General features: G+C 39.3%; 2 protein-coding genes and 1 long non-coding RNA gene across 3 annotated transcripts; 2 read left to right on the top strand and 1 right to left on the bottom strand.

Annotated features, from left to right (window-relative positions):
• Window positions 1-687: 687 nt before the first annotated feature.
• On the top strand, window positions 688-4,483 carry LOC149739286 (solute carrier family 2, facilitated glucose transporter member 5-like). Its single transcript, XM_089874025.1, has 10 exons — window positions 688-834; window positions 1,249-1,380; window positions 1,529-1,796; window positions 1,890-2,011; window positions 2,244-2,414; window positions 2,475-2,569; window positions 2,994-3,165; window positions 3,224-3,387; window positions 3,750-3,894; window positions 4,313-4,483. Exons 1-10 carry the CDS (start codon window positions 823-825, stop codon window positions 4,481-4,483), a joined length of 1,452 nt encoding a protein of 483 aa, XP_089730151.1. The 5' UTR covers window positions 688-822.
• LOC149739285 (uncharacterized) lies at window positions 4,464-5,323 on the bottom strand. Its single transcript, XR_016384557.1, has 2 exons — window positions 5,168-5,323; window positions 4,464-4,950 (listed from the first exon to the last, which is right to left on the bottom strand). It is a non-coding gene; the product is annotated as an uncharacterized LOC149739285 (long non-coding RNA).
• Window positions 5,324-5,326: 3 nt separating this feature from the next.
• Window positions 5,327-10,707, top strand: LOC149739284 (solute carrier family 2, facilitated glucose transporter member 5-like). The gene is made up of 10 exons (XM_089874022.1): window positions 5,327-5,415; window positions 6,884-7,015; window positions 7,502-7,769; window positions 8,169-8,290; window positions 8,343-8,513; window positions 8,575-8,669; window positions 8,948-9,119; window positions 9,176-9,339; window positions 9,605-9,749; window positions 10,181-10,707. The coding sequence occupies exons 1-10, from the start codon at window positions 5,404-5,406 to the stop codon at window positions 10,382-10,384; spliced, it is 1,485 nt and encodes a 494-aa protein (XP_089730148.1). The 5' UTR covers window positions 5,327-5,403; the 3' UTR covers window positions 10,385-10,707.
• The last annotated feature ends 652 nt before the right edge of the window (window positions 10,708-11,359 follow it).

Raw genomic sequence — 11,359 nt, 5'->3', positions numbered from 1 at the left:
CAAAAAACACAAGTTTTTGGGACCATAGCGGGCACAAGGAAATTAATTAAACACGTACAAATAGATTTTGTTGGTGGTGGTACAAAAGAATTTTTGGCACTAAATCAAGGTGTGGCTATCGTCGCGGCACTACGGTTAGCGTTAGCGCGCCTGCCTCAGCATAACCCAAAACCTTGCAGCTTTTATGTTGCAATTAGTGCAATAACAACGGTCTGTCTGCGTAAATGGAACCACAAATGTCAAAGGGGTCGGTTGAAAGATCGGTTTCCGCAAGTAAAAGGTAAACTATTCATTTTTAGACAAATACACGTATAAAACAACCTCTCCCAGTTTAAAAACAGAAGACATCGATCTTTAATCTTCATTATTCGTTTACCCACGGTTTACCCAATACATAGTACCATTGTTTAAAACGTAAATTCGCGAACATATATCACCCTTGGCGCGTCTTCACGGATTTTACCCAAAAAGTAATCACCTTCAAAGTAACATACATGGTAACCCGTAAGCTGGTAGGTGTATGAACACCCATGTTATAACGACTGTCGTTTTGCGGCCATGCGAAGATATACGTCACATTCAACAACTAATGTAGAGCAAATGAGTTTAACCTGTGTTATGCAAGCTTGCATACAAGCTATACGGTTCGGTACCTCGTGTCAGGTTACGGCTGGTGCCTTCAAAATTGTAACTTCCTTTCACTATCTTCGACGTTGCAACATGGCTAGTTACTGTTTTTCTGCGAATCAGCTGCAACAAGCATTTGGTAAAAACGAAAGTCAATCAGTGAAATAAAGCAAGAGGTTGTACCAGCCAGGCTAAATGGCCGAACCGGTGAGTAAGCATAAAATGAACTAGAACTTTAGTTAGGTTAAGGTGGGGGAGAATGGGACACCGTTTTATTCCATTTTATCGTCCCATTTGATAGTAAACAAAAAACATTCAAAGAATTATAAAACCGTATCCTGACGACTTTCACAAAACGTTGTAATTGTTTAAAACACGATCAGGATCAGGATATTCGGATATTAAGTGCTAAAGGTGTCTCATCTTTCACATCCTACTAAGGTTTTGAAAGCGGGTTAGTAATGAGTGACTAAATTTAAACTATTCATCCTCACGTAGCTGAAACATATGTCGTGGCGCATACAAGCGATCGAATGGCTCATACTCTATCAGGAAGCGGGTTATCGTTTCCTTTATATAGAAACCCAAATTTAAAGTATAAACGTTTCAATTTAAACGCAGGAGAACTCGAGGTTCGGGGCGATCGCTTTGTTCATGAACGCAGGGATGCTGGTCATGATCACTGGATACCAAATAACTATTTTAAACCCGTTGGCGCCGGTTATGGTCAGTTTGTTCAATCAAACACATGTGGTGGGTAGATTTAATAAATGACAAATATAACACAAAAAGCAAATTTGGACTTATTGCGCATGCGCCACAACGTTACTGCGCATGCGCAGTCGGTATCCCCTGGTTAAGGTACAAGTTTTCTCCGTCCATGATTTTACTTTTTTACCAGAGCCGCTACGGTGTCCCAATGCCGCCTTCAGTTTCCATATCAATAATGGCCATCGTCAATTCGTTCATATTTGTCGGAGCATTTATTGGTGGGTTGGCGACCAAGTTTCTGTTGGGCTGGTTTTCCCCGAAGCGGGTCATGCAGATGGGTCACGTGGTTAGCCTGCTATCGATTCTGGTAATGGCGCTGATAACTGGACTCACAGGATCCTACGAAGTTTTAATTATTGGTCGTTTCCTCGCTGGTTTAAGTGTGGGCATCTCATACAGTAAGTACATTACTACATGACAATCTCTCTATAACAACTTTGTCTTGAGATGGGAGTTCTTGTATCTTTCATTCTTCCATTGTATTTCAACAGACTTGCCGTCGCTGATGGTTGCAGAAACAAGTGCACCAGCGAAGTCGGGTTTTTGGCAAAGCACCGTCGGTTCTTGTGATATTTTCGGGCTGTTACTAGGCGCCGTTATCGGACATCCGCGGGTAAATTAGCTCTAAGTTGAACAAATGTTCTTTGTCATTTGGGTGCAACAACCACGCTTTTTAATTAACACCTTTTCCCACACTTTTTATCCAGCGTGTTTTAACAACAGTCGTTAATTTTGCTGTTGATTTCTTTCTGTTCGTTCTCTATATTAAATAACATGAACTTCGCTATTGTTTTTGAAGAGATAAATAGCAATCAAGTTATGTTATGCCATCAAAACCGTTTCAGGTCTTCGGCACAGCAACGCTTTGGCCCGTCGGTATTTCACTTGCCGGCGTCCCCGCTGTTATTTACCTCGTCGCAAGCATTTGGCTGCCGGAGTCGCCGTTTTATTTAATCCGAATGAAGAGACAGGACGAAGCGGTTGAAGTTCTCCAACAGATACGAACCGGAACGAAGGTCATTACAACAATACAACCAACCTAGCTGATCTCTTGACTTCATTTTTCCACTTTACAGGGTGATATATTGGAAGAAATTGCGAGAATGAAAAGTGAAATGAAAAACGTTGAACAAGTCGGCATCAAGGAAATGTTGACGAACAAAGGATACAGGTGTGTGAACTTACACATGTAACATAAAATAACAATGCTTGAATTCAGCCGAAACGCAGTTCTCGGTGAATGGTTTAACCTTTCGGGGAAAAGTTGCGACCAAATGGACTAAACAATATTTTCGAAAGTTCTTTCCATAACTCTTGGAGTCTGCTAGGGTGGGGGAAGGTGGGAAACTCTACTATATGATTTCCCCGTATGGTGGTAAACAAGAACAATCAAAGAATTATAAAACCGTATCCCCACGACTCCCATAGACCGTTGTTAATTGTTTAAACACGATTAGGATAAGCGAGGAAGGTGTCGCGTCTTCTCCATTCTAACATAAGATAACTTTGTATGCGAATTGCTTGGGCAAAACGTGGTACTAATGTAATTGCATTCAAATTCAAATCGTTAAATAAACTGCTTTATTGCATTGCAGGAAACAGTTCTTCGCAGTCCTTGTTGTTTACGGCAATCTAGTTTTAGTTGGGATCAATAATATCGTTATTTATTCGGACCAAATCTTTCTACAAGCAGGCATCGCCGCTAATAATGTGACGTTCGCCACCATCGGTGTTTTCGCCTTGTCATTCATTGCTTCCGTATTCGGGGTGAGTCAGCAAAAATCCTAACAACTTACGTCATAACGAGTTTGTTTTTGCGTTCCAGTCCAAAATCGTCGATCGTTTCGGAGGATACAAGGTAAACATTGCATGTAACGGCATCCTTATCTTTGCGATGGTGTTGTTCACTATAAGTCAAGCCACTGCTCACCTGGCACCGTCGGCAATGCCTTACGTAGCGATCGTTGCAGTCGCTATTTACATGTGCGCGTAAGTACAGCGTGCGCCATGCTGTTTAATATAATAGGGTGGGGGAATATGGGACACTCTTTCATTCACTTTTTTCGTACATTTGGTAGTAAACGAAGAACATTCAAAGAATTATAAAACCGTATCTTCACGACTCCCATAGACCGTTGGTAATGGTTTAAAACACGATCAGGATATATTTAGTTATTATGCGGTAAAGCGGTCCTTCCCCACAATACTATATAGCGACATTAAAAAAGGTGAATGAATGAATTTTTATTGAATATTTCAATTTAATTTACCAAAGAACGGTGTATTTCAAAAGTTTCAATTTCTTTAGATTTTTTTTTCCCGAATTCTGCACACTCTGCTTTAATTTCCAGGTGGTCTGGTGGAAGTAACTTAGCTGTCTTCGCTTTGGTTGGTAAACTGACTGTTGAACCGACTCGAGCAACTGTGTATGGATACGGGTCTATGCTTCTGTGGACTCTCGCATGGTTTAGCAGCTTCATACCACCCTATTTGCAGGTTTTTGGGCTCAGTTTTTATAAACCTTCTGAACTGTGTTAACGTTTAGCTCGATTTGCTACCACATGATGTTTAATTACAGTTGTGCTGTAATTTCTCCATTCTTGATCTCGAATTCGTTTATTCGGTTCTCAATCTTTGGGTAAAGTTGTTGTTGCACAAATATAGTTGGCAATATTATCTATAACGCATTGAATGAAATTAGTTTATTTATCTTCGCGTGGCGGGGCAACTTAAGAAGGTATAGTTGGGTGGGGAAAGATGGGACACGTTTTTATTCCGTTTGGTAGTAAACAAAGAACTTTCAAAGAAATATATAAAACCGTATCCCTACGTTTACAACTCCCATAGACCGTTGTTACCACATGAATGTAATATTTGAATACAGTTTTTTTTACCCTTTGATTAATAATTACAGATTGGACTAGGAGCTTATATGTTGATGATCTGGGTATTTTTCGCCGTCGTGTTTCTCATCTACCATTTGCTGCTGATCCCAGACACGAAGGAAAACAGCAGTGAGGAAATCCAAGCTTACTTCAATGGGGCAAACCAAAGTATTACAAATGAAAGACTTGAAATGTTTTAATCGAACAAGTGCTCGAATCACTGCAATTGATGCTTTTAACACATTAAACGAGTAATACCGAAATAAAATTACGCGAATCTGATCTGGTGCTCATATAGAGTTGAACGATTCTTGTTAAAGAAATACAGTGAGGATCAGTGCTATGAAAATGTATAACAGACAAAAATCAAGTCCAACTAATTATATAATAGAAGATATATATAGCCTACACTATATCGCCTAAATGACATCGTCAGTCTGTTATTCAAGCATAATAGACTGTTGTTAATTGTTTAAAACACGATCAGGATATTTGAAAACACGATATCAGGATATTCAGACGCGCTTTTTAACTTCAAAACTATATGAAAAACCGTCAGAAAATTAATTATTTTTATGTGCAAAAGCTGTCCCGTCTTCCACTCTATTTTATCTATAGATTCCGCAAGTCACTTTGGAATAGCTGACTTGTGCAACTCTCTTTCTCTCTGCAAAACCACATATTTGTAAATTATGTAAGAGATAGGTTTCCTAAGTTTGCAATGTTTGGGCGAGCAGAACGTGGACAAACATACACAATACCCGCATATACTTGCTGTATAAGTAGTGCAGTAATAAGTCCTGAAATTATAGATATTCCCAACACTGGTGTGATTATAATTTTCATTACATATTTATACGTTATATCGGTTTTATAAACACCACCTTTTAATGGATGTTAGTAGAATTGTCTTCATCCGATATCGAGTGCAATATATGATGATGTGGGGTAAGATGGAACACTTTTCGCACATATTATCCTAATGCACCGCGACCTTAAACTAACGAAAAAAACTCGATATCTTTTTTCTTTGATATTGCAAAAGGTATTTTCAGAAGAAAGTTTTTGCATAATACAGGAGAGAGAAAACAACGCATCCGCAGTTACATAGAAAGTAACCATGGCTGAGCCGGTAAGTGGGTATGACAATATTTAAAGTTTCGTAGCATAGTTATGTTTAGTATTAATCTGGTGTTACCATAACGTAACCAACAACAACTATATAAATCAAATGAGGGTCAGATTCGTGGATTTTTTTCAAGTCATGGTTGTGTTTGTTATATAGCAGGGTGGGGAAGATGGGACACCTTTAGCACATAATATCAAAATGTCCTGATCGTGTTTTTAACAATTAACAACGGTCTATGGGAGTCGTGAGGATACGGTTTTATAATTCGTCGTGATGATCCTACTGTACATGTTCTTAACAAAATGGGACGAGAAAATAGAATGAAAAGGTGTCCCATCTTTCCCACCCTACTATATTGCACTAATATTTGGTTTGTGTATTATATTAGAAAGCTAGTTTTTGTTAGTTTCTCTATAGCAGAACCTGGGCTTATCAATATTTGCAGGGGTTGACTGTGGATTGAGCACAGATTTATTCAAGTTTTACTTAATACATAAAGCTTGTATAGTAAACAGTTTACTTTCGTAAAAATAACAGCAACCTTGTGCTTTGCGCGTTTCCTGTGGCGCATAACAAGGATTCTATATACAGTAGGACGGGGGAAGATGGGACACCTTTAGCACATAATATCCAAATATCCTGACCTTGTTTTAAACATTCAACAACGATCCATAGGAGTCGTAAAGATACGGTTTTCTAATTCTTTGAATGTTCTTTGTTGACTACCAAATGGGACGATAAAATAGAAATGAAAATGTTTTCCATCTTCCCCCACCCTACTATAATATAATCCTGTTATTATAGGGCTATATATAGCGATTCAAAATGCACATAATATACCAATATTTGTATCAAAATGCTGGCAGACTACTGCCTAATAATTATATCAATGCTAAAACTTTGCTTAGGTGTAAAAACTCTTCCCGACTTTGTATTCACGCATAAGTTTCTCGCCATATAAGCCACCCCAGCCGCTGTATGAGAAGACAAACGAGTTCTTCCTACTTGGCTGTTCTCACTGTTTTCTGTAATGCGATAGCGTTGGTTGTTGTTTGTCGAATAAACCGAGTTGTCGACCTAGCGTTGTGGGGTCGTCACGCTTGATCTTGTACTTCACCCCCAACATGGGCTACTTAGTAGGGTGGGGTAAGATGGGACAAGTTTCATTCTCTTTTAGGCAGCAAATAAAGAGCGTCGATAAAAACATTGAATTACAGCACTTCAGTGGTGACTTACAACAAGTACAGCGAAATCACTGTATGTGCTGAGTGTTGAATGAATGGAATTTATTTATCCTAGCATGGCGGGCAACAAGAGTCGTTATAACACGGGTGTTCTGCTTCATACACCCCGTTCCCGCTTACAAGTTACCACGTATGTAACTTTGTGGGTGTTTTTTCAGTCACGTCCAGATAAAAAGATTAAGAATCAAAATTTTGACAGAATTTTAAATGTTTCTATCTAAACGCAGGAAAACTCGAGGTTCGGGGCGATCGCTCTGTTCCTGAACGCAGGGATGCTGGTAATGATCAGCGCATACCAAGTAACGTTTTTAAATCCGGTGGCGCCGGTTATGGTACGGTTGTTCAATCAAACACACGTGGTAAGTAGATATATTGATTTAAGGTTACAGAATTAAGTATTGGTTTCATGAAAAATTAAACAAAAAAATAAAAATGCCTTTTTTTTCTTTTGTTTTGCCGAATAAAACAGATGTTATTCTGTATTATTGACATGATTTTTGTTTATAGCTGCCATTTTGGCAAACCCAATCGTGACTACTGGGTAAAGCCCTTACCCAAATACACATATACCCTTTTTTCATGGTCACTTTTATGCGCGTAAGTACTCGCATATTTACTCACAAAAACAAAGTTAACACGCATAACGTCATAAGCGTGTCATCTGCTGTAAATGGTTGGTTGTTACTCGCATTATGCGAGTAAAGAATGCGGATCGTTATTCGCATTAACTTTTTACCATGCAAAAAGGGTAATTTACGCTTACAATAGTTGCAGCACCGAGCCTTGAACCCGGTATCGTTCTGTTAAGGGGCCTCCGTACTAACCACTGCGTCTCTGTTACATAGAGTCGTTATGGTGTCCCGATGCCGTCTTCAGTCTCCACTTCCATAATGGCTATTGTTAACTCGTTTCTATTTGTTGGAGCAATGTTCGGCGGGTTGGCGACCAAGTTTCTCTTGGGCTGGTTTTCCCCGAAGCGAGTCATGCAGATGGGTCACGTGGTTAGCCTGCTATCGATTCTGGTAATGGCGCTGATAACTGGACTCACAGGATCCTACGAAGTTCTAATTATCGGTCGTTTCCTTACCGGTATAGGTGCAGGCGTCTCGTACAGTAAGTGTATAAAGCTGTCAATAAATTTAATAAATGTAACTTACTTTATCCTCGCGTCGCGGGCAATGGTAGTCGTTATAACACAGGTGTTCTCTTCCATATACACCTCGTGCCAGCTTACGAGTTATCACAAACGTAATTTGGTGGGTGATTTTTTAAGTTCTTATGTATGGCTTACAATTTAGACAACCTATAAGTGACCACTGGGTTGGAGTAAGACGGGTAAGTGTCTTGCCCAAGGACACATACGCCCACAATGGTAGCAACGACGAGCCTTGAACCCAAAGCCTCTGGGTTACAGGCAGGCGCGCTAACCACTATGTCACGGCGCCACCTAGTATAAATTGCATTACAAGTTGCTTTTTCCTCAAGGCTCTATCTAATTATATTTCTTAACAGATTTGTCGTCGCTGATAGTTGCAGAACTAAGCGCACCAGCGAAGTCTGCTTTCTGGCAAAGTGTCGTGGGTGCTTTTAATCTTCTTGGTCTATTGTTAGGCGCCGTAATGGGACATCCGCGGGTAAATTAGCCACAAATGTTACCGATGTTCTTCGTTAACAAAATGCTTACAGCTTTTAGGCACAGCAACGCTTTGGCCCGTCGGTGTTTCAGTGATCGGTATATCTGCTGTTGTTTACCTCATCACAAGCATTTGGTTGCCGGAGTCGCCGTTTTATTTAATCCGAATGAAGAGACAGGACGAAGCGGTTGAAGTTCTCCAACAGATACGAACCGGAACGAAGGTCATTACAACAATACAACCAACCAAGCTGATCTCTTGACTTCATGTTTTCCACTCCACAGAATAATATACTGGAAGAAGTTGCGAGAATGAAAAGTGAAATGAAAAACGTTGAACAAGTCGGCATCAAGGAAATGTTGACGAACAAAGGATACAGGTAAACTTGTCTGTACGTCACCGCCTGTATAGTGTATACCGTATACGAATGAACTACTATACCAGTGGCATTTAAAAGCACAGCATGAAAAGTAATATGGCTGCTCGATTTTAGCCCGAACAAAGCTCTGAAAACTCGGTATATCATTTCTGTGTTTTTACTTACGCACTTGAGTTTCTTGACGTGTTATTCCGAAAATTCTATTCATAAGTAATCCTAACTGCTCTAGTTCTGCATGCATATTAATTATTATCTGCTTTATATACATTGTATTGCAGGAAACAGTTCTTCGCCGTTCTGGTTGTTTACGGCAATCTAGTTTTAGTTGGAATAAACCATATTCTGATCTATTCGGACCAAATCTTTCTACAAGCAGGCATCGCCCCTGATAATGTGACGTTCGCCACCATCGGTGTTTTCGCCTTGTCATTCATTGCTTCCGTATTCGGGGTGAGACAGCAAAAATCAAAAACTTACGTCATAACAAGCTTTTTTTGGTGTTTCAGTCAAAAATCGTCGATCGTTTCGGAGGATACAAGGTAAACATTGCATGTAACGGCATCCTTATCTTTGCGATGGTGTTGTTCACTATAAGTCAAGCCACTGCTCACCTGGCACCGTCGGCAATGCCTTACGTAGCGATCGTTGCAGTCGCTATTTACATGTGCGCGTAAGTATAAGAAAGTTTGGTATGATTTTTAGTTTGAATAAATTATGCTCCATCTTGATTAAATTAAACAACTAAAAAGTTTGGCGCTCTGGCAAAGCGGTTAGCGCGCATGCTTCTACGCCGGAGTATATATCGATTGAAGGCTTGATGCTGCTATACCATTATGCCTTATGGCGTGTGCGTCCTTGGGCAGGACATTTACATTGTAAACTAGGTATATTTGTTTCAATACGTAAAACTCGGCACACTCTGCTTTAATTTCCAGGTGGTCTGGTGGAAGTAACTTAGCTGTCTTTGCTTTGGTTGGTAAACTGACTGTTGAACCGACTCGAGCAACTGTGTATGGATACGGGTCTATGCTTCTGTGGACTCTTGCATGGTTTAGCAGCTTCATACCACCCTATTTGCAGGTGGATGTTCTAAAACTGACGAACTGTATAGTAGGGTGGGAGAAGATGGGACACCTGTTCATTTAATTTTCTCGTCCAATTTGGTAGTAAACAAAGAATATTCAAAGAATTATAAAACCGTATCCACAGGACTCCCATAGACCGTTGTTAATTGGTTAAAACACGGTCAGGATGTATAGATATTATGTGCTGAAGGTGTCCCATCTTTCCCCAACCTACTATATTAACTTTCACCTTGTTTGCCTATATGGCGATTTGCTACCACATAACAGAAAAAATCACAGTTGTGAGATCATCTCCATTCTTGATCTCAAATTCGGTCCTGTTTTTTTTTTATGGAAAATTCAATTGAGTGTGATAAATGATCAAAAATAAAAATTTCTAGAGAAATCTCCTTCTTAAAAGATTCATACTCATGCATTTTTAAACAGATTGGACTAGGAGCTTATATGTTGATGATCTGGGTATTTTTCGCCGTCGTGTTTCTCATCTACCATTTGCTGCTGATCCCAGACACGAAGGAAAACAGCAGTGAGGAAATCCAAGCTCACTTCAGTGGGGCAAACCAAAGTGATTCAGTTGAAATGTCGAAAATTAACACCGAAGAGCCAGGCGCTGCTTATGCGTTAACATAATTGTGGATATACAAATTTAATGCCGTACCCGCGAATTTAAACAAACAACAATATTCCAATATCACTGCCGTTGCTTTTTAACAAAAGCAACTGTTCGCCTGCTACGCGGCTTTGTTAGATCGCTTGCATCATAACCAAAACAAACCAATTCCTATACTCGATGCTACTACATTGCAAAATACAAATCGAAGACTTGAAATTTTTAAACGAAAGTAGGCATACCAGCGAAATTTTACAGCTTATGTGCAAAAAGCGGCTAGAATACAATGCTTTTGAATTTCTTGCTTGATCAATTACCAAACTTATGTTAATCGTTTAATAAACCAAAAACTCCCGCTTTTAACCATAGATTTCTATTTATTAAATAAATCTAATAAAGACACACACAAAATAACTAAAAGGAAAAATCAATATTGTTTTAATCCGTTATCTAAATGACTTAACTATAGGCAATACTCCGTCTTAGTTCAAATATGATTTGTACCTAAGTTATGGTATACCAAACTTCAAAACTGCAATATGCATCAATGCAGCCCATTAGTTTCGCTTCAGTACCTTAGGGTTAGGCAAATTGTTTTAGGTTCTAACCTCAAGACCTTTGTTATTTACGAATGAAATAACCGCAACGCCGCACTTTTTGCTGTTATTGCAAAAAATAGTTTTCGCATAAACGTGCTAGTTTAACAAACACAATAATATTCAACATTACGTGTAAACTTATTAACGACCAATATAAGAATTTATTTAAAACGCAAAATGAAACGAGAGTTTTTTTATGGTGTAGTAGGGTGGGGGAAGACGGAACACCTTTGGGACATAATATTCAAATATCCTGAGCGTGTTTTAAACAATTAACACCAGTCTATGAGAGTCGTGAGGATAGCGTTTTATATTTCTTTGAATGTTCTTTTTTTACTGCCAAATGGGACGAGAAAATAGAGTTAAAAAGTGTCCCATCTTCCCCACCCTACTCTA

Source organism: Ciona robusta, chromosome 3 (genome assembly GCF_009617815.1).
Source record: "Ciona robusta chromosome 3, ASM961781v2".
Taxonomy (NCBI): Eukaryota; Metazoa; Chordata; class Ascidiacea; order Phlebobranchia; family Cionidae; genus Ciona; species Ciona robusta.
Note: the sequence above shows the minus strand (reverse complement) of the source record. Positions and strands in the feature narration are given on the sequence as shown.

Bases quoted from the DNA above. Each gene is read 5' to 3' on its own strand.
- LOC149739286 (XM_089874025.1), top strand. The intron at 1,797-1,889 runs GTAAGTACATTA...GTATTTCAACAG, and splicing joins AAGTGTGGGCATCTCATACA to ACTTGCCGTCGCTGATGGTT. The intron at 2,415-2,474 runs GTCATTACAACA...TCCACTTTACAG, and splicing joins AGATACGAACCGGAACGAAG to GGTGATATATTGGAAGAAAT.
- LOC149739284 (XM_089874022.1), top strand. The intron at 8,291-8,342 runs GTAAATTAGCCA...AAATGCTTACAG, and splicing joins CCGTAATGGGACATCCGCGG to CTTTTAGGCACAGCAACGCT. The intron at 8,514-8,574 runs GTCATTACAACA...TCCACTCCACAG, and splicing joins AGATACGAACCGGAACGAAG to AATAATATACTGGAAGAAGT.